The sequence below is a fragment of the Taeniopygia guttata genome, chromosome 35 (genome assembly GCF_048771995.1).
Source record: "Taeniopygia guttata chromosome 35, bTaeGut7.mat, whole genome shotgun sequence".
Lineage (NCBI taxonomy): Eukaryota > Metazoa > Chordata > Aves > Passeriformes > Estrildidae > Taeniopygia > Taeniopygia guttata.
In genome coordinates, this window is record NC_133060.1 from 3938964 (window position 1) to 3960546 (window position 21583).

General features: G+C 49.0%; 1 protein-coding gene across 1 annotated transcript; it reads left to right on the forward strand.

Moving 5' to 3' along the window:
• The first annotated feature begins 4279 nt into the window (after positions 1 to 4279).
• LOC100220872 (uncharacterized) lies at positions 4280 to 20702 on the forward strand. The gene is made up of 2 exons (XM_072921175.1): positions 4280 to 4440; positions 17112 to 20702. Exon 2 carries the CDS (start codon positions 17139 to 17141, stop codon positions 18297 to 18299), a length of 1161 nt encoding a protein of 386 aa, XP_072777276.1. The 5' UTR covers positions 4280 to 4440; positions 17112 to 17138; the 3' UTR covers positions 18300 to 20702.
• The last annotated feature ends 881 nt before the right edge of the window (positions 20703 to 21583 follow it).

The window sequence follows — 21583 nt, forward strand, 5'->3', positions numbered from 1 at the left end:
AGGAGAGGAAGGAACAAGGGAGGAAGGAGATGGGAAAGGAATGTGAATGGATGGACAGAACAAGGAGAGGAAGGAAGGTGGACACTGAGAGGATGGGATCTGCCTCCGTGCCAGAGGGAAGGGGAAAGAGATCAGCGGGGTTGTCCTGCAGCGAGAGGTGATGCTGGGCTGGGAGATGGAGCAGAGGAGAGGGGGAAAAGGGCAGTGACTTCCTCCTCACCTGCCTCTTTGTTGCAGGGCATCTTCCTCTTTCTTACAGCCTCCTCCACCTCCATCCAGGCAAAGTTTGGGATTGACAAAACCATGCTTGGGGGAAAAACAACGCATTAGCACCTTGGGTTTCATGGTCCCACTGCCCAAGTCCAGCTCTAGAAGTCACCACCCCGTCCACTGTCGGGTGGGCCCAGACCCTGCTCATCTCCAGCCTCCCCCACCCCTCTAGGCTTTCAGGGGACCCCCATCTATGGGATCACCCCTTGCAGCTCTCCCCACTTCCAGTGAGCCCCAAAACCGATGTCACCCCACCTCCCGGGCCCCTGACAGGCGATCACCACGTGGATTCTTCAAGGTTCCCCCAAGTGGCATTTGTGGATTAGCTTCTGGGACCTTCAAGATCCAAACATCCCCTCCCTCACAAAAAGCCCTCCTGGACAATCCCTGAGAGATGTGAGATGAGCCCCCTCTCCCCACTCACCTGCAGGATGTGCAGGAGGTGATGCTGCTGGAGCCAAGAAGAGCTGCGGACTCGTTGGGTGGGCCGGGTAACCGCATGGTTCTCCTGCTGCTCCTCCTCATCTTGCTCCTGTAGCTGTTCCTCCTCTTCCTCCTCCTAGTCCTCACTCCTTCTTCATCTTCTTGCTCCCTCTTCCTCTCACTCCTCCCTGCCCACCCCAGACACCCCTTTCCGTCCCGCCTTTGCCCCACAGCCACCGCAGGACTGGCTGTTGGGTGGGGAGAACCCTCGATGGGCCCCATAGGGATAGGTATTGTGCAGCCCCCCATCATGGCCCCTGGGAGCCCCAGGGATTACACAAGGGATTGAGTAATGGGGACACAAAGGGATCCCCATGGAACCACCCTTTTTCTGTCCCATCCCCACCTTTCCTTCCCCTTTGTCATCATTCCCCACACCCACAGACCCCTCCAACTCAATTTGAGGGTCCCATGCCTCTCCTGCTCTCTTTGGGAGTCCAAGACTCCTCCTTTCTCCCACTCTTCCGTGCCCTTCTCATCATTCCCCAACCCCACCCCCATCCCCCATGCTTGGTTTTGGGGGTTCCAAGCCACTCCTGCTCAGTCTGGGGGTCACACCCCCCCTTTCTCTCAATCCAGACCCCTCCTGGCTGCTTTTTCCTGGGAGGAATCCCTGAGTTTTGGGACTTTTGGGGTGTAGCTTTGGAGTGTGACAGCTCTGTCAGGCTTTCCCCTCCCCGTTGTGGCCCCTCAGCCGCCCCCGAGACCCCCTCCTGGGGACAAGGACGTTCATCCCCTTCCAGGAGCCCAATGCCCGGCTGGGGCTCCAGGGCAGGGGTCCTTCAGCAGCTGCCCCAGAACCTCCGCCAGGGTCTCCCAGCGCAGCCGGAGCCGCTCGGCCCTGGCTCCCCAAAGGCCTCAGCAAGGCCCAAGTCCCTCCCAGCCACATCCCCTACAAGTTCCCCCCATGGCACCGGCCATGTCCGTGTCCCCACATGTCACTGGCCATGTCCCACCATGTCCTCACCCATGGCTGTCTCCCCACCATGTTTCCATCCCTGTCATTGTCCTCCACTCTCCATCTGTGCCCATGTCCCCACAAATGGCGACATCCCCCTCCATGTCCACGTGTCCCCATATCACTCTCAATGTCTATATTCCCCCAAGTCCCCACCCATTTGTAAGATCAATGTTTTTATTTTTCCCTCAGTGCTGGATATTTTAAAGGGGGGAAGAGAAATGAAAACCAAATAATCAAGGCCAACAGAAAAGGTACAGCTTGCCAGGAGATGGGCCATGTCTGGAGAGATACGAGGGACACCAAGTGCTGATCATTGCTTGAATGACCTGAGATGGATATCATGGAAATCCTGACAGATACTTGTGAATGCAGCGTTCCCGTAAATTTCATCACGGGATTCAACTCCGGACACTGAATTGTTCTGCCTCATCTCCAAAAAAGAAAATCTTATTAACATATGGACTCTGAATAGAAGAAAAGACTGATTGCAGAAATCTTGGCCTCAGGCGGAATTTTCCCTATAAAAATTGCTTGTGCCAGGATGGAAGTGTGTGGGCATGGAGAAAAACCTCTGCTGAGGCTGACTCCTTGTTGCACACCCAGGGCCGACCCCGGGCTCGGCACTGTGGTTTTTTTGGTTTTTTTTTCCGTGGCTGGCTAGATAGAATTTGACCGCAAATAAAATTATTTTTATTTTTTAATTTGGCTGAATACATTTTTATTTATAACACCTTTTAACATGCTAATAGTTAATAGAATATTCTTAAGGGTGGGGGGGAATGGCAGATTCCTTGGGAGCCAGGTGAGTCATCCAATGGCTGCTCTGGAAGAGAAGCTTCAATCCAGGCAGCCAGCAGAGGAACTTTAGAAATGTAAATTAACACTGCTGGGGCAAAGTGTGGACAACAGTTCCTGGGTCTTTTGCCTGGGGCAGGAATTCGGCTCCTTCCCTCTGCCCCTCACCCCAAGCTCTGCCTGCAGATGGAATTTGCACAGCTGAAGGCAGAGCCCATGGTGAGGATCTCTGACTCTGCAACAGAAATGGCTGAAGCTCCAAAGGAAAACAGCAAATGGAGAATGTTGTGAAAACTTCACTAAAATAAGGGGGGGGAAAATCATCCCTCTGCCCACCCCAACATGTGCTGTCACTGTCTATGTTATTTAGGGTGTATTAGACCATGGTTTGTTTGTTTGTTTTTTTTTTTTTTTGCTACGATGAGTTCAGAGAAATCAGTTGGGAATCCAAGTATGTGATGATTTAATTAGAGAAAAGTGGTCAATTGATACAGCCCCGGCTGGAGAAAGCACCCAAAAATGGTGAAAAGATGAACAGCCACAAGAACAAATCCTATAACACCGTGGACCAGCCCCTGGGAGCTATGAAAAATGCATATTAAATTATTGGCTTTTCACAAATATTAAGTCGAATACTATATGTGTTTTGTTGGAAAGTTATTTTGTAGAACAGTATTAATCCTTTTTAAGTAGTCTGGTAGATATAGTTCTAGGTTATAACATAATGTTATAATAGAAACTATGTGATGTAAGTTATTTTTTAACTAGCTCAAGAAAGGGATGAGAGGATGAGATAATAAAGAAATTCTTCACACAGAGATAACAGCAACAAGAAACCTAAAGAGAAATTGCCTCCTTATTGGAAAAAAACAATCATTCCTCCACCTCCCCTCAGTCTGAGCCGCCAGGATTAAGGGGAAGAAGTTGAAAATAACAGAGAACACCATTTGTTTGAAAAGAATTTATCATCATGTATGAGATAGATGAATATGCAACAGGCTATTGCTTTTAAGGGTTAATCCTTCGTTAGCAAGCTATGCTTTCAAGAGGAAAGCATAGGAACCCGTTTGTAATTCTTTGCTTTTTATTGTCCTTTATTGCCCTAACTGTGATTGTCAAAAAATTTAAAATTCTAATTTTTATTACTATTTTTATAACTATATTATTACTTTAAAATTTTTAAGATTTTAAAACAAGTGATTGGCGTTTTTCACAGAACCCAAACGAATTCATATCAGGAGACAGCGAACCCATTTATCATTTCAATGGCATTATTAGATTACAAGCTGTCCACGAAATAAGAACCAACCAGAGAGCTCCAGCTCCTGACATTCCTGTTGACCAAGGAATATTAGATCGATATTCATATGTTAGTAAATCACTGCCGGAAATCTCTCCACTCCTATATTCAGCCACAGGGCTTAGGGCAGGTTTCCCTTTTTGGGGGAAATCAAAGCGAAGCAGCGATGCACTAATGAGGGGCAGGAGAAGGGAGGCTCCCGGGCTTCCCGCAGAGCCGGAGGCACGGAAGGCGCAGGGCCGGGAAAGCCGTGGCGGGAGGTGCGGAGAAGTTTGTTTGTGTGGGCAGCTCAATCCCGCCTCGGGCCCGGGCCCGTCCCGGGGCTGTTGCTCATCTCCGGCTTTGCCCTCACGCAGCGCGGGGGGCCCTGAGAGCGCGGGGCGAGTCTGGGCCGTGCGCAGAGCCCGCCCCCAGCTCGCTGCCATTGGCCGCTGGTGCCGTCAGTCGCGGTTGCGGCGCGCTGATTGGTGGGAGCGGGGCGCAGCACGGCCCCGGCGGCGGGCTGAGGGCGGCCGTGGGCGGGCAGCGGCGCCATTGGCGCCAGGAGGGTCTGTGCGGGCCCGGGAGCGGCGGCAGCGGCCGGAGCGCGGTGAGGCGGCGTCGGCGGAGCTCGGAGGCGGCCCCGGCGCAGGTGGGAGCCGCGCTGGGTTCTGCGGGGGCTCGGGGCTGGCTGCGGGCGGAGGGGGCGGCAGGGGGCTGCGGCGGGTCGGTGGTGCCGTGTCCGGGCCGTGCCGGCCCTGGGCTGAGGGCGCGGCGGGAGCGGCTGCCCGCGGTCTCCTTCCCGCCGGGGCCTGGGCAGGAGCCGCTGCCGGAGCAGCGCTGGCTCGGCCCGGCTGCTGTGGGTAGGACCGAGGGGGCTGCCCCGCGGCCGGGAGCGTGCGGGGAAATTCCCGTCGCCGGAGGTTTCTGTGGCCGGAGGAGAGCGAGGAGTCCTGTAAAAGTGACTTTATTGCCGAGCAGGGGGAGAGGCCGTGGGGCATTTGCCGTGCGCTCTCTGCCGTGGTTGTAGTCCGCAGCCTCCTTTTTATCCTCATTTTCCTGGCCGCATCTCCCTGTGCCTTTGCCCACGGGCTGAGGTCCTTGGAAGGTTCAGACTTCCCGATGCGCCTGCTGCCTGTCCTCGTTAATATGCACCCTCCTTTTGTATACCAGCCGATATTCATGGCTCTGTTAAGTCTTTGTTCTTCTCCTCGAAGTTCAGGAATTTAGCGGGACTTTGAGCAGCAGTCCGTATCAGTTGGTAACATTTATTGGAACTGATGGTTTCTCCGATTGCTTTCTTTAGCTACAAGTCCCTCGCCCTGTCTCCAGACAGATTCAATCATTGACTCTGTTTTTTCTTACTGGGTCCTCTTTGGTTTTGGGATTATTCTCGGTGCCCTCATTCCCTGTCCTTTTGTAGCCGTTTGTGGGTCAGGAGGCCTGGCTGCCTCCTGCATCCCCTGGCTCAGCTGCTGGATGAGCTGCACTGCCAAGGTGTGGAGCATGGTAAGAAGATGAGAGTTGCTGCAGCACAAAAGAGGAGGAGCAGCATTCGTTTAACCCATGGTTTGCCATTGAACCATAAAACCGTGTCCCATTCCCATCCTTTCCAGGTTTGGGCTGGAACATGAGCTGCTTTCTTGTTTCACTTGGTATGTTTTTCACCACTTTTCCTTTGTCATCTCTTTGCCAACAAAGAGAGTCATTTTAGTCATTTAATTTTCCACCGACACCTTTTTCTGCTAACAGATAATCTGATCCCATCCCATGGTGAAATGTTGTGTTCCTCATTTCAGTGGATTGGTCAGCAGGAAGGTCAGGAGTTGGAGCTGTCTGGTTGGTTCTTTTTTCGAGGACAGCTTGTAATCTAATGATGCCTTTGAAATGATAAATGGGTTCTCTGTCTCTTAATATTAAGAGTTCCTTAGGGTCCCCAGGGGCTGGTCCGTGGTGTTGTAGGATTTGTTCTGGTGGCCCTTCAATCTTTTCCCAGTTCTTGGGCACTCCCTTCAGCCAGGACTACATCAATTGACCGTTTTTCTCTAATTAAATCATCACATACTTGGATTCCCAACTGATTTCTCTGAACTCAGCGTAGCAAAGAAAAAACCCAGTGCTCTAATCCTCCCTAAATAACATAAACAGTGGCAGCACATGTTGGAGTGGGCCAAGGGATCATCCCCCCCACGCTTATTTTAGTGAAGTTTTCACAACATTCTCCATTTGCTGTTTTCCTTTGGAGCTTCAGCCATTTCTGTTGCAGAGTCAGAGATCCTCACCATGGGCTCTGCCTTCAGCTGTGCAAATTCCATCTGCAGGCAGAGCTTGGGGTGAGGGGCGGAGGGAAGGAGCCGAATTCCTGCCCCAGGCAAAAGACCCAGGAACTGTTGTCCACACTTTGCCCCAGCAGTGTTAATTTACATTTTCAAAGCTCCTCTGCTGGCTGCCTGGAATGAAGCTTCTCTTCCAGAGCAGCCATCCCAGTGGACCCTCCTGAATCTGCCTTTTTTTTTTATTTTTTTTTTTTTTAAACAACATTCTATTGACAGTTTATGTTTTAAGTGGTCACCTTTGAAGCTCTTCTAGTTTTGCACAATGCAACCTAAAGGTGAACGATAAACCCAGACCAACATTTTGCCATCATGAATAGCCACGCACAAACATACGCAAAAAAAATTCCAAAGCAATCAAGTTTCTTCTTCTTTTCTTAGGACTAATAATTGATTCTTACACCCCTGGGCCAATTTCAACTGACAATATAAAAGCAGGATTTTAAGTAAAATTATTCTCATGGTGGAATCCTGTAGATTAAGCTGTGGGAAGAACAAAATCTCTTCAACAATATCTTTATTTTTAGAGTCAAGGCTTTCCTTGGTTCTGGCAAAGATGTGCAACAGAAATTATTTCATCCACAGAGCCTGGCTGTGCAGAGAAAATCATTCCACGACGTGTGAGTTTTACTAGATTTTTTTTAAACATTATATAGCCTGAATCAATAAAAATCCATTGGTTTAATGTCCATTGCTTCCAGATTGTGTAGTTTTTACAATTTGGTTTCCTATTGGACTGGGGTTTCTTCACCTCTGATATTAATTCTGTCCACACGCCTGGATTTCCTTCTCCTGCTTTTCCAGACCAGGTGTCTCCAGCTGTGCCTGGGGCAGTGTCTGGGGTAGGTGTTGGTTGCTGTTTGCTGCTGGGGTTGATGTTTTGTTGCTGGTCCCTATCTTTGTGGTTATCTTTGTGGGTATCTTTTGGGCTATTCCCAGTGTGTTGAGTGGTGTAACATCCCTTGAAAGAAACCTTAAAAATTTCTTTCGCCAAGGCAAAGGAAAACAAGTCTAAGTAGAGAAATAAGATTTTTTTAAAATTTGAACTTAATATATTTTCCAGCAATGGAATCCCAGCCAGTGCAGTTTGTGCGTGTAACTGAGATCCAGAGTGAAATCGTCCCGTTGTCTCCCCAGCAGCTGTGGCAGGGCAGGCCCAGAGAGCGCTGAAGCTGCAGCAGTGGCAGCAAGGGCTGTCCCCGGTGGCTGGAGCTGCCAAAGGAGGGTGGCCAGGCCGAGGATTTCAGCAGAGGATGTGTGGGCAGGCCCAGGGCCTTGCCCCGCTGTGGAGCCCTGGCTGCTGCTGCGCTGCCTTCAGTGCAGCTCAGTGGGGGCCTCCCATCCTCCTGCTGCAGGCGGGAAGTGCAAATCTCCGGGGCTGCAGAGACCTGGAGCCGAGGCTGAGGGGTCCCCCCCCCCCCCCCCCCGTGCTCAGCTGTGATGGCGGCCTTTTCTGGCCTCGGGGCCACTTGGCACGGGCCACGCCACTTGGCCACCAGTGGTGCTGCTCTGCACTCCTTAGGCAGGAGCCGATGTCCTGCTGGGATGTTGGCAACAGCAAAGTGCCAAGGCAGGCTCTGTGCCAGCCCAGCTTCCTGGGGGGGAGATTGCACCAGAGACAGGATTCTGGCCACAGACTGCTTTAACTGTGCATCCCTTATCTGCACCCTGCACTAGGTGGAGAATTCCCAGGGTAAGGAATTCCCAAGATGAATTCCAAAGGGAAATAACTGAGTATCTGCCCTAGTTCTGGCTCTTCTTCTTGCCAAAGCCAATGGCAAAAGCTGTATCCATGGCATCCTGGTTTGTATCCCCAACTTCCAAAGGTGTTTATTTCAGTTCCTCATTCATTCTTTGTACCCAGCCTGAGCTCTGGGGGTGCCAGGGGTTCTGGAGGTCCCATTGTATTCCTAAAGCTGCCATAACCCCCTGAAGGATTGTCCCTGTAAAAATAAGTTCTGAGTCTGCGGCTACTGCTTCCACAATTGCTTCTCTTGGAGATATTTCTTTCAGAAATATCTTAATAAGTGATCCAGTGGTTGCTGAAGAAGCAATAATTGATTTTGCCCCCTTTCAGCTGACATGGTGTTACCAGAAGATATTGAAGCCTTCCTGCTCAGGGTATTTCAGTGCCAGGCTCTTACGAGCACACACAGCTCTGTGGGTTTGTCCTGCGCTTTGTCTAATTCCCCTTCCTTTCTGTGAAAAACACCATTCACTTTTGTTAAAATTTTAGAAGTTTAATAGTAATGAAAATAGTAATAAAAATTAGGACAATAAGAGACAATAAATGGAAACAATTATGGAGTCCTGGTGCCTGGCACTCCACCAAATAGCGCACCCTGCTTACAAAGGATTACCCCTTAAAAGCAATAGCCTATTGCATATTCATGTATCTCATACATGATTCAAGCATCCCTTTCAAACCAGGGTGTTTCTGCTTAATTTTAGCTTCCCCCCCATCTTAATAATCAACCTTCTTGGTTCCTCGAAGTCTGAGCTTTTCTGGAAAGGAGGCAATGATTCTTCTCTGGGGTTCTAGGTGTCTGTTGCTGTGATCTCTATCCAGAGAGGACAATGCAAAGAATTTCTTGATTATCTTTTCCATTCCTTGAGCTAGTTACAAAAAGTATCTTATGTCGTATAGTTTCTATTTTAATATTATGCTATAGGCTAAAAACTGTATGTAGCACACTACGTAAAAGAGATTAATACAGCACTTCCAACATAACATATATAGTATTCATTTTAATATTTGCAATGAGCCAATGTTTTAATATGCATTTTTCACACTTCCCTCCCTTGGAATAGGGTGTTGCTTCTCGAGACCACTTGTCCTGGTTGCTTCGAAGTAATTTAGAGAGGCTCCATATCTAATTTTCTCCCATTTCCCTCAGGCTACCCACACTTCTGGGTTCACTTCAGCATAGGCCTTGCCAGACACGTGACACAAAGGTACAGCAGAACTAACCTCTATATCACCTTTTATAATATTAATTTGCATTCCCAGTTTAGTGATCAAATCCCTTCCCTGTAAACTATAGTCACAATTGGGAGCAAATAAAATTCTTGCATTTCTAACCCTTCCCCATATCTGCTAAGAGTGGTTGAATAAAGTGTGAGTTTGTGGGCCCCAAGTTGGACAACTCCCTTGGGACAACCCCTCGGCAACCCCCTGGCAGGGGATACCCTCCTGGAGCAGTTCTGTGTCAGGAGCGAGAGATGCATTGGGCATTTTAGGTCTTCAGCTTCTGTTTATCTTTATAGTATCAAAACTTCAGTACGCCGTCTGCACCAGATTCTGCGTGCAGGAAAAACAGCACAAAAGATGGCTAACAATCTCTTGTTACAAGGCTTTTAAAGTCTAATCAAACACTAAGCTATGCAATTAAGAAGTGACTTCTCAATTATTTTCCTTTCTAACCAATAACTGACCCCTAAAAGCCACTCCTCTTTCCCACTTATCCCCTGAATAATCCAAGATATTTTTTACATTTTCCCCCCCTTAGGTCTAAGATTCAGAGTAGATTGAGATGCCCCTGTGTCCATCAGGAGAGGCCCCCTCTCAATGCAGACCACCCTGAATGCTCTCAAGGGCTCCACCCAACTGTGGTGGGTCCCCGGTGGGATGGGAGCTCAGAGAGCCTTGACAATCCATGTCCATGCAGGGGTGGACTCGCTCCTCCTGAGGGTGCTGCTGTCTGTGCTTGCAGTGTCCTTGTGGGCTGCAGCTGGAGCCCTGACTCCTTCCCAGGGGCTGTTTGGGTGGGCTCTGCCCTGGCCAGGAGGGCAATGCCTCTGCCAGGTGCTTGTGGCCGACGCCGTCCCCTGGGTGCTGGGGCCCCCTTGGGCCCTGGGGTTGGTCCCTCAGGGGCTGTGGGAACTCTGCCATGGCCTTTGCCTTCAGCTTGGCCTTTTGCTCATCCCTCCTTGCCTTCAGCTGCTGTGCCTTTGTGCCCAAGTGCTGCAGGGCCTTCTTGTGCCACTCCTGCAGCCCCGGTCACTGCCTGTGGGTGCTCATCCTCTGAGAGCTGCTGAGCTTTCTGCAGAATCTTTCCTTTCTGCAGGGACCCAAACCAAATCAAAAGCCAGGGAATCTCAGAAACACGGAAAGCTGGACAAGACAAATGCAGGTCTAAACCCATGTGGTTAATCAAGCGTTCTCCCTTTATTCAAGATAAGGTGGTAGTTTATATAAGCTTCTACATAGTTTACAGAAACAAAGACACTGTGATTGGTAGGCTAACATTGTTTACCTTTTCCTTAAAACGGCCTACACCTTACACTATGAAACCTATACTAATTCACACCCAAACAACCCAGTGGTCCCCATCACACCTTAAGACATTTTCTATCTGCACCACAAGCTCTGAATTTCTAACTGCGTCAGAGGCTTGAAGGCCCACAAGGCCCAAATCTGAGGCCTAGACTGGAGTAGCTCAAATCTCATAACTCATGTCCTCTTTTCTCTCAAAAATGCTGCAACAATTCCCTCTTTTTCTTTTTGAGCTACCCAGGCTGGAGTGAAGGCGCAATGAACTAATTTTTGCACACACAGTAAAAAACACGGTATAACAATTAAAATAACTATAAAGATAAAAAGAAGTACAATACCAAAACGAATTAAGTCTTTGACCCAGCCAGAAAAACCTAAAGAATTGAGCCAGTTATCAAATGGAGTGTCCATTATGGTAAGTTTTTTCATGTGTTCCTTCAATTGCATTAACTGTTTATAAATCGATTGAGAATGGTCAGACAAATTCATGCAGCACATGCCTTCAAATTCTTCGCACCCATGTTCTTGTGCTAAAAGAAGGAAATCAATTGCAGCTCTGTTTTGTAGAACCGCATGATGGGTATCGTCTACATCTGCAGCAAGCTCACTTATCAATTTAGATGTGATATTAATTTGTTTTCCTGTCTAGCAGGCTAGAGTTCTCAATTGTGTGAGCACTTTTGATGAGGCAACTCCCTGGGGCAAAAAGTGAGGCTACTACTACAGAGGCACGCCCCCACAATGACACTATATCTTTACAATTAGGGTCCATTTGGAGAACACTGCGTTTGGCTCGTTGAGTCTTCTGAGGCAATTAGAGAACCTGATGTATGGTGGGAGCAAAAAGCGTCAACCTACCGATATAACATGGGCCTCCCCTAGCATTTTGAGGGACTGCTGACCAGGCTCGGTCCCCACAAATGAGGAAGGTTCCTGGGGGCAGTTTTCCTGCACCACCTCTTGGCGGTGTCACAGATTGAGTCGAATTGTTACAATATTCTGAATAGTTTTAATACAATGGTGATCTGGGAGACAACCAAGTGTCGTCATCTGTCAATTTTCCATTTTCTTGAGTTGGTTTGGTAGCATAAGATCCAAATATTAAGCAATAATTTCCTGGGACAGAACCCAAAAGACCGAATTCTTGAAGACTGTCATCAGTAAATTTAAGGTTTTGCACAAATGCAACAGCTTGCGCTCCCAGAGTGCTATTTAGATTTATTTGAGCTCGGGTCCAGGTTTTGAACTCTGCCATGGGACCCAACGAAACTCCAATTAAACAATTATGAAAAGGGGTTAGACAGTGTGGCTAACAACAGGCAGAATTAATCTTGCCTAGTTTGTTTGGCCCAAGTGATCCACATATTTTCTCTCTTGTCAATGTCAAGGATTCCAGATACTTCAACAACCAAAACACTGCTTAATAAAAACATTGAGGCCCACCACATTCTTCTCAGGTTTTTGAATGCCCTGTTTAACATGAAAGAAACAAACTTAATTCTAAACATAAACTATAACTTCTAATAAACTAACTTCTGATAAATCTAACTTCACACTTATGATATTTCAACTTATTTTTCTGTACTCTGCAAACTTAATTTTCATCAGAACTGGATTCATCACGGGATGTTCCAGGCAAACTGTTGTCATTGAAGTTGTCACCGCGGGTTGGTATCTTTTTCATCTATTTCTAAAATTTTGTTTCTGCCTTTTCGTATCAATGCAGCAAAAGCATCTGTCCTGCCCAGACGTCTTGGTTGGACGGGTAAAAACACTTACTCAAGCAGGATTGCTGTTGATCCATGTTGGGACCTCCCTCTTTTTCTTTTGCCATTGAAAGACAATGGCAAGATGAACAGAAAAATCACAGGCATTACTAAAACTTATTAAAACTTAGCAAAAAATTCTATAACATCATTAAAAACACACTTATAAAAAAAACTTCAAAGCCCACGATCTTCTGTGGGTGAAACACAAATCTTTGCACAATCCATTTTTTCTGTGCATCTTCTGATCCACTTGTGGAGAGATCAGTGCCCTCTTGCAATTGATAAGTTCCACATTCTTCACTGAAATCCATCCAGATTCTGCACCTGTTAAAACACAAACAAACCCAACACCCCCACAGGGACTGGAGGGTCCTCTCTCAATTCTGTTCCCTAAAACTTGCAGAAGAAATGGAAATATCAACATCTTTGTTATAAACATGAAAAAACATCAAAAACAAAACAATGCATATAGTAAAGAAACTAACAACAAATAAAAATCAATCAGATAATACACAATCAATATTACATATAAAATCACAGTTACCAAGTGCTACACTATCAAATTGTCATCCCAGAGTCTGCAGCAGCTGAAAAACCTTAAAACAACAGAGATTTGGAAAAAACATGTCCGGATCATGTCTCTCCAAAACTCCCTTTGCGGCTCAGCTGTCCTATATGGTCAAATTGTCAAGCCAAAAGGACTTGAATACTTTTTGATGCAGAAAACACCTGGGTCAACCACACCATCCACGTAGAGCCAGAGCTTGGCCAGAGCTCAAACTCTAATTGGAGGATATGTTTAAAAAAAAAGTCTTAAAAATAACAGTTATAAGTAAAAAACCTTATTATTAAAAATTTATCAAACCATAAAATAATTGAACCTGTCCAAAATTTCGTTCAAGACAAAAATTCTCTAAATATAACAAACCTTTTCTTCAGAAATCTGAAAATTTGAAGTCTGAAATCTTGAACCAAAACTTGGACTATAAATTTTTAAAAGAAGATAAACTGCAGCTGCATAAAAGATTGGATAAAGAAAACACATGAGTGGTTAAAAAATCAAATACACAGGATCCTGAAAAACACATCTTGCAATCAATCACCTAGAAAAATAATAAAACATATGAAAACTGACTGTAAATATTAAAACAACACCTCAATACCTTAACATCTTAATAATAATTCTTATCACAAAATCAGACAACTTACATTATATGATCAGCTTATCAACAAGAAATGTTTAAAATAGTTTAAAACAATTATTTCAAAGCATTTATATAACATTAGTAACAATCACTACTTATCATTACCTACAAAAACTTGACAATCATCATTTATCTTATTATCTATAAAACTCAAAAATCATCATTATTTGTATTATTATCTATAAAAACTTAAAAACAAAAATTGTGAACTCAATGCCAACATTCCATCTGACTGACTTTTCTCAAATCTTTGTTTTCAGAGACATTTTTGGCAATTAAATCATTATTAACATTTCTATCTTTTTACAGTGATTTTCATCCACATTATATTTGAAATAACTTTGATTTGCATAATGTCCATCCTTCTTGGTATCTTGGAAAACAATTGGTACTGCTATACTTTTTCATTGCGTCTTCTGACTCTTGCAAGGAATTGGAAAAATGCTGTTGAAATTTTTGCTGTAGTGTTGCAATCCCTCCATTGGTGACACTGCTGCTCTCAGCGTTGTTGTTACCATGGCAACCAGGCTGTGCAGCGTCTCCGCCGCCATTGCGGGGTGCTGCGGGGAGATGAGGGGGCGGCGCCGCCTTGCTGCGTCACTGTGGGGACGGGAGAGGAGACGCCCCTGATGTGGCCGCGCCCCGCCTGCTCCGACTCCAGCGCGGCTGAGCCCCCGGGAACGCCCATCTCCCTCCTCCCGCTGTTGCTCAGCAACAAGGAGCCTTCTGTCTCTCGGCCGAAGTCAGCTCCGCCCCGGGGCCGCCTCAGGCTCGGTGCTGGCCGGCCCCGCTCTGCCTTGCCCCGCTCTGCCTGGCCCCACGCCCGCCGCTCTGCGCTGCCACTTCGCGCTGCCGCTTCTGTGGTCCGCCCGGGCGGCTGGCCGGTGCTCACCGCCGCACCCTGCTGCTCTCCGCCACAGCCCGTTGCCTTAGTTCTGCCAACCCATTCAACAAGGGACGAGGAAAGGCTTTCTGTAACTTTTTCTTGCCTTTGTATCTTGTTTTGTGATCGCTTGTTCTGCTACAATTGACAAAAGGAAGGTCTGGCTCTGAGTCATCAGAATCTGAACTCGGTGGGAGGGGGCAGCGCAGCGCCACGGTGGTGGGGTGGGGGCTGCCTGGGGCGGGGATCTGCGCTGCTGTTGTCTGTGTAACTGTCTTTGCGATCCCGCTAGCAGGGCTGTGCCCGGCCCCCCCAAACCGCGCTGGGTTGTTCGCCGCCACCGCTGCTGCGGGGGGGCGAGGGGCCAGCACCGCTTCTCTCTCTTCTCTGCCCTCTATCACTGCGTGCCAAAGCAGCTGCCCCAGCTCTTGCGATTCGACTTTACTAAAAATCAGCGAAGGCTTTTGCAGTTTGCCTTTGTTTCTTGCCCACAGAACCAACTGTTCCAAATTGGCTTCTTTAACTTTTTCAGCTCTCTTTGAGAGAATATGAAAGAAAAGCCGCACTGAAGCCTGCAGATCCCCATCCATGGTGAACTCTCACCCTCTCTCTCTCTCCGCGGCTTACCTCCAACCTCCGCGGGTTGCTTCGCTCTCACTTTTCTTCGGCAAGGCGGCAACCCCGCTCCAGCTTCCCGGCCCCGGCCACGTCCACACCCACCATTCGGGTCCCTTGTGAACGCAGAGGTCTTCCCACTGCTCCAACGGACTCTCGCAAACAAACAACAATGCGAAGAGTCTTTTTCCTACCCTTGGGAAACGGCCCAATTCGGAGTTTGGAGACTTCTGCTCCGTTCCACCTGATCCCCGTTCACAAAAAGTGAATTTGGGATCCCGGCCCTGTCGCCATGAGGCGATTTGGACCTGATTTTTCGTCGCGCGACTCAGACTCAGCTCCCCGTTACTATAAAAGTAATTTGGCAGCCTTTTCGGAGCCTCCTGGGTCCCTGTTCGGGCGCCACTAAAAGCCAGGGAATCTCAGAAACACGGAAAGCTGGACAAGACAAACGCAGGTCTGAACCAATGTGGTTAATCAAGCGTTCTCCCTTTATTCAAGATAAGGTGGTAGTTTATATAAGCTTCCACATAGTTTACAAAAACAAAGACACTCTGATTGGTAGGCTAACATTGTTTACCTTTTCCTTAAAACGGCCTACACCTTACACTATGAAACCTATACTAATTCACACCCAAACAACCCAGTGGTCCCCATCACACCTTAAGACATTTTCTATCTGCGCCACAAGCTCTGAATTTCTAACTGCGTCAGAGGCTTGAAGGCCCACAAGGCCCAAATCTGAGGCCTAGACTGGAGTAGCTCAAATCTCATAACTCATGTCCTCTTTTCTCTCAAAAATGCTGCAACACAAATCCTTCACAGAAAATCCTGATCCTTCCATGAGCACTCTGCATTTCCCAGATGTTGCTTTGTTTTGCTCCTTGTGCTCAGGGTCCCCTGCACAGCCCGTGTGGCAGAGCCGGTGCCTGTCCTGCCGCAGTGTCCAAAGGCGGCCCCCCCGGCGGGCAGGGCCGGCAGCTCCCCGGGGCCGGGCAGCGGCCGGGGCGTCCCGCAGCCTCCTGGGGGCCGGGGGCCACTGCCGGCCCTGCCCGGGGCTGGTGGGCTCAGGCAGCGCCCGGCGCTGAGCCCCGGCTGCCCCACAGCCCCGGCCCGGCCCCGCAGCTCCCCACAGGCCCCCAGCCCTGCTCCCGGTCCCGCACCTCTGCGCCCGCTGCTGCCGCTGCCCACCACAGAGAAACCCCTGACATCCTGACCTACTTCTTTTCCTGTCCTGGAACTCGGGGAAGGAAAGGATCTGGATCAGCTGGCAAATTTAGAGCATAAGACCCTGCTGAAAAACATCGCAATCCTCAGTATTTTTCCCTTACTTCTCTGTTCCATCATCCTTTTTCATACCACATAGATTTTTCCTGCTGTTTCTTGCCATAACCATATTCCTGCACACTCCCCTTCACCCAAACCCTTCCCAGCTCACCAACACCATCCATCCCCTGTTCTCCAAATCCCTTCTCCACTTCCCTTATTGCCCCCCTGGGTGCCCATGTCCTTAATTACCTCTGGGGGAATGTGCAAACTACCTCAACATTCTCCCAAGGGACCCTTCAGAGACATTTTGGGATCATCATCCCTTTGGCCAGGAGCCCTCCCTGGCTTTCCCTTTTCTCCCCTCTATGGGTGCCTTGCCATGTTCACTCCCTGAAGATCCCAAGGCAGTCACTGATGAGATTTTCAGTGCTCTCTCCCTGCTGACTCTTCACAGACCCCCCTGATGTGTCACCCGTCTGTCTCCTGGTCACTCCCGGGTCCCCAATCAATCCCCGGTGCCGCCGCCAGCCAAGGGAGCCGATCACCCAAAGTGGGTGAGGCACCTTCAGCTGCACTCTCTGCCCGCTCCCAGGGGGTGGAAGGAATTCGGGATGAGCCCCAGGGTGTGTGGAAAAATTGACATCACCAGAGGTTTTTATCCACAAAGCAGACAGAGGAGTCCTGTAAAAGTAATTTCACACCAAAAATAAGAGAGGCCATGGTATATTCCTCATGGGATCTCTCCAATTTATTGGGCTAAATGTTGGTGCTTTGTTTCTTTGTGAGAGCTGAATCTTTATAATTTAAAGGGAGTTTTTGCTGAATCGTGATGTTTGGGGATTTTTTGGGCTCAGTCTTAGAGTTTTGGAGGTTCTTACAGATTCATGACGCCTAGTGACTTCTTGAGATGAAGTGGGGCAAGAAGGATCTCCCAGTGCAACGTGCTCTGTTCTTCTTTTGTTCCCCAAACCAGGATTTTTCACTCCCAGGGTGTGGCCAGATGGAGGAGGAGGAAAAGCCCTGGAGATCCCGCACAAGGAGTGGCAGCAAACCCAGCCCAGGGAGCTGCAGGGAGGAAAGAGCCCCCCTGAGCCAGGAAGGCGGGCGGAGATCCAGCCGGAGCTTGGAGCTGGTGGAGAAGTCTCATGGCAGGGAGAAGCCCCACAAGTGCTTGGAATGTGGGAAGGGTTTCAGGCGGAGCTTGGATCTGATCCAGCACCAGGTGATCCACACTGGGGAACGGCCCTACGAGTGTGGGGAGTGTGGGAAGAGTTTCCGCTGGAGTTCCAGCCTGAGACTTCACCAGAGGTTCCACACCGGGGAGAGGCCCTTTGAGTGTGGGGAGTGTGGGAGGAGCTTCAGCCAGAACTCCATCCTGATCCAACACCAGAGGATCCACACTGGGGAAAAGCCCTTTGAGTGTGGGGAATGTGGGAAGAGCTTCAGCCAGAGGGGCCACCTGACGCAGCACCAGGTAATCCACACTGGGGACCGGCCTTATGAGTGTGGGAAATGTGGGATGAGCTTCAGCCAGAAGGGCCACCTGATGCAACACCAGAGGATCCACACTGGGGGAAAGCCCTATGAGTGTGGGGAATGTGGGAAGAGCTTCAGGCAGAGCTCTGGCCTCAGGAGACATGAGAGAATCCACACTGGAGAAAAGCCCTACGAGTGTGGGGTGTGTGGGAAGAGCTTCAGTATGCAGTTCCAGCTGACGGTACATGAGAGGATCCACACTGGGGAAAAACCATACAAGTGTGGAGAATGTGGGAAGAGTTTCAGAGAAAGCTCAGCCCTGATCCAGCACCAGGTGATCCACACTGGGGAACGGCCCTACACCTGCTTGGAATGTGGGAAGAGCTATGGGTGGCACTCCGACCTGAGAAAACACCAGCGCATCCACACCGGGGAGAAGCCCTACGAGTGTTCTGAGTGTGGGAAGAGGTTTCAGATCAGCTCCAGTCTCCTCGTCCATCAGCGGAGTCACACAGATGAGAGGCCCTTCCGCTGCCCCGACTGTGGGAAGGGTTTCAAGCTAAACTCACACCTCACCGTGCACCGGCGCATCCACACCGGGGAGAGGCCCTACAAGTGTGGGGAGTGTGGGAAGAGCTTCTCCACGAGCTCCACCTTGACCAAACACCAACGGAGGCGCCACTAAGGGGGGAAACCCTGTGAGTTCCCCAAGGGTGGGAAGAGCTCCTCCCAGCTCCATTCCCTATGGGAGGATCCACGTTGGATGATCTCCGATGACCCTCATTGGGCAGAGAACTCGTGATCTATGGGCCTGGTCATCTGGGTTGGGAAGACACTTGGCTGGGAGGCTCCACATTTTCCTCGTGCCCTGTAAGCACCTAGATAAACCCAGTGGCAGGAACATCCATTGGGGCACAGACCAACAATGGGAATTCCTTGGGGAGAGCAGATTTATTCACTTTCAGCTCCATAAAATCTTTTGCCTTCAATCCTATCTTCTGCTGGCATCAAGGAATACTGAATGGTCTTGGAGGTATGTCCTGGGTTGACTGTATGATGCTTGTATCCCCGGCTGTCTGTTCTGTTTATGGTGAATAATAAGTTTTGCACCTTTAAGACTTGTTCCAAGAGCAAAGGAGGGAGAGAAGGGCAGAGTTTGTTTTCAGAAACTGCACTCACTCCTCCACATTTCTGCTTCTGAGCTGGGTTGTCTGCAGATGGACAGACAGCGGGACAGAGCTCTCCTTTGCTGTTAATTAGTTTTAGCTAGCTGTGGCAGTGAAGTTCCTTGGACTGTGGGTTTTTTTCCCTTTTCTTTGGACCTGTTTAAACCTGCTCTGGCCTGAACACCCAGAAGAGCACGGGCAGCTCACACCTGTGGCTCAGTGGGCCAGGCCTGGACTGTGGCATTTCCAGCACTGGAGGGACTGATAAGAGACTGAGTGAGCTGAGCTACAACCCACGGAGGAACTTTCTGAGTTTGTCTCTCTTTTAGAGCAGCAAGAGGTTTTATTGTTTAATGTTGTTTAGGTTTTATTCTTTAAAAAACAGTTTTTTCCACTTTCCTCCAAGGAGGTATTTTTCCCAAACCAGTTGGGGGAGGGCTGATATAATCTGCTTTCTAGAGGAATCCCTTTGGGGGTTCTCTCCCAAATTTGCTCTGAACCAGGACAAGGTCTTTTCCAGCTTCAGGGATTCCACAATTTTGATTTCCTATTGCCCAAGGGTGTCTTTTGCAGCCAGATGGTGGAAAAACTGGGGAAAAGACCAAGATTTTGGAGACAGTGGGGTAGAAACTCCACCAAAAAAGGTTCTTCCCTCCCACCCAAGCACACAGATCTTCAGCTGGTATGGACACGGAAATAATTTTCTTTTGGCCTTGATTTTGTTTTCATTTCTCTTAATCCGTTTAAAATATCCAATACTGAGGTAAAAATAGACATTGAACTAAGAAGTGGATGTGGTCGTGGTAGGACACAGACATAGAGAGTGACATGTTGTCATGGTTTGACACGGAACAGAATTTTCTCTGGCTGGGTGGGGAAGGGGAGCCATGCGGCCTGACTGAGGTAAGGCCGAAGGGTGGAGGGACTGGAACCGGCCGGCTCCCTGCGGATGGAAGGGTGGATGAAATCTGGGATGTTTGCGTTCTCCCCCCAGAGTCTCCCTGGAGATAGAGAGCTTGAAGACACCTGGAAATTCTCCGGCTGCAGAGAAGAAGTATGGGGGAGCAGCATGGGCACTGGAGTCTGGGCCAAGAGCCATCCAGGGAGTCGGGGCTTTTTACCCTTTCTTGGGAAATGAGGGCTTTGTGAAATATTACTCCTCCTTGGTTTGAAAGAGAAGAAGAGAGACAGCCTGGGACCTGAGATGTCAGGAAAAGAAGGCTGGGGGGGAAGATGGTGGAGTGGCTTTTGGCTGGACTTTTTCTTGTTAGCCATAGACTGAACCAATTCCTCCTCCAAGAGGGAGAGACTGCACTTTAGGGGAGATGCACGGTGAGCCAAGAGGCCTGCTTCAGCAGCTGACAAAAGAGGAGTGGAATGAACAGAGAAAAGTTAAGGAGGGTTGTGGTGATGTCCCCTGTCTTCAGAGAAAAAGAGATCTCTGTTCTTGGACCCTCAGCCCCAGGGGGAAATGGCAAGGGGACTGCAGTCCCAAAAATGAAAAGCTGAACTGTTGTTTTTTTTCCATTGGCAAAGCATCCTTGAAAAGAAAATCCTATGAGCAGTCTGTCCATGCACGGTGGTGAGAGCACTGTGACATGGAAAGGAGAGTGTTACACTGGCAGATTTTCTCTGGGCAGTGCCATGTTTGACATGGAAACACAAGAGGTGGCAATTGTGTTTCTTGGGGGGGTCTGTGGCACAGGAGAGACTCCTCTCTCCCTTGATGCACTGAGTATTGATTATCTGAAGGGTGCTAACCTGATTGGGGGTCCAAGTTGTGTCTCACTATGGTTTGTAGGAATTGGCGGGGGGGAGGAGGAATGTTTTGGAAGGTTTTCATTTTATATTTAGTGTGTGTTTTTCTTTCTTTTTTCCTTTTATGGTAGTAGCAGTTTAAAAAGTTTTTCCTTTGTTATTAAGCTTGGACCTGCTCTGCTCTGTTCCTGATCGCATCTCACAGCATTCATTTGGGAGGTTGCATTTTCATGGGGGCGCTGGCATTGTGCCAGTGTCAAACCATGACACATGGGGACACATGGACACACATGGACATGGAGGGGGACGGGGGCATTTGTGGGGACATGGGGGGACACAGGCATGGATGGAGACATGGGGGACAATGACAGGGATGGAAACATGGTCGGGAGACAGCCATGGGTGAGGACATGGTGGGACATGGCCAGTGACATGTGGGGACATGGACATGGCCGGTGCCATGGGGGGAACTTGGCAGGGGATGCGGGGGATGCTGGGTTTGAGGGAGTTGAGGGTTCCTGGGAGGGCTTTGGGCCTTGCTGGGGCCTTTGGGGAGCCCAGGCCGAGCGGCTCCGGCTGCGCTGGGAGACCCTGGCGGAGGTTCTGGGGCAGCTGCTCAAGGACTCCTGACCTGGAGCCCCAGCCGGGCATTGGGCTCCTGGAAGGGGATGAACATCCTTGTCCCCAGAAGGAAATCCCAGCACCACCAGGGTGTCGGGGGCAGCTGAGGGACCACAACGTGGAGGGGAAAGCCCGACAGAGGTGTCACAGTAAAGCCAGGGAACCTCAGGGAAACGGGAAACTGGACAAGACAAACGCACATCCAATCAATATGATTAATGCAACGTTCTCCGTTTATTCAAAATCAGGCGGTAGTTTATATAAGCTTCTATATAGTTTACAGAAACAGAGACACTCTGATTGGTAGGCTAACATTGTTTACCTTTTCCTTAAAACGGCCTGCACTGTACACCATAAAACCTATACTAGTTCACCCCCCGTGGTCCCCACAGTACTTTAAGACTATTTTCTACCTGCGCCACAA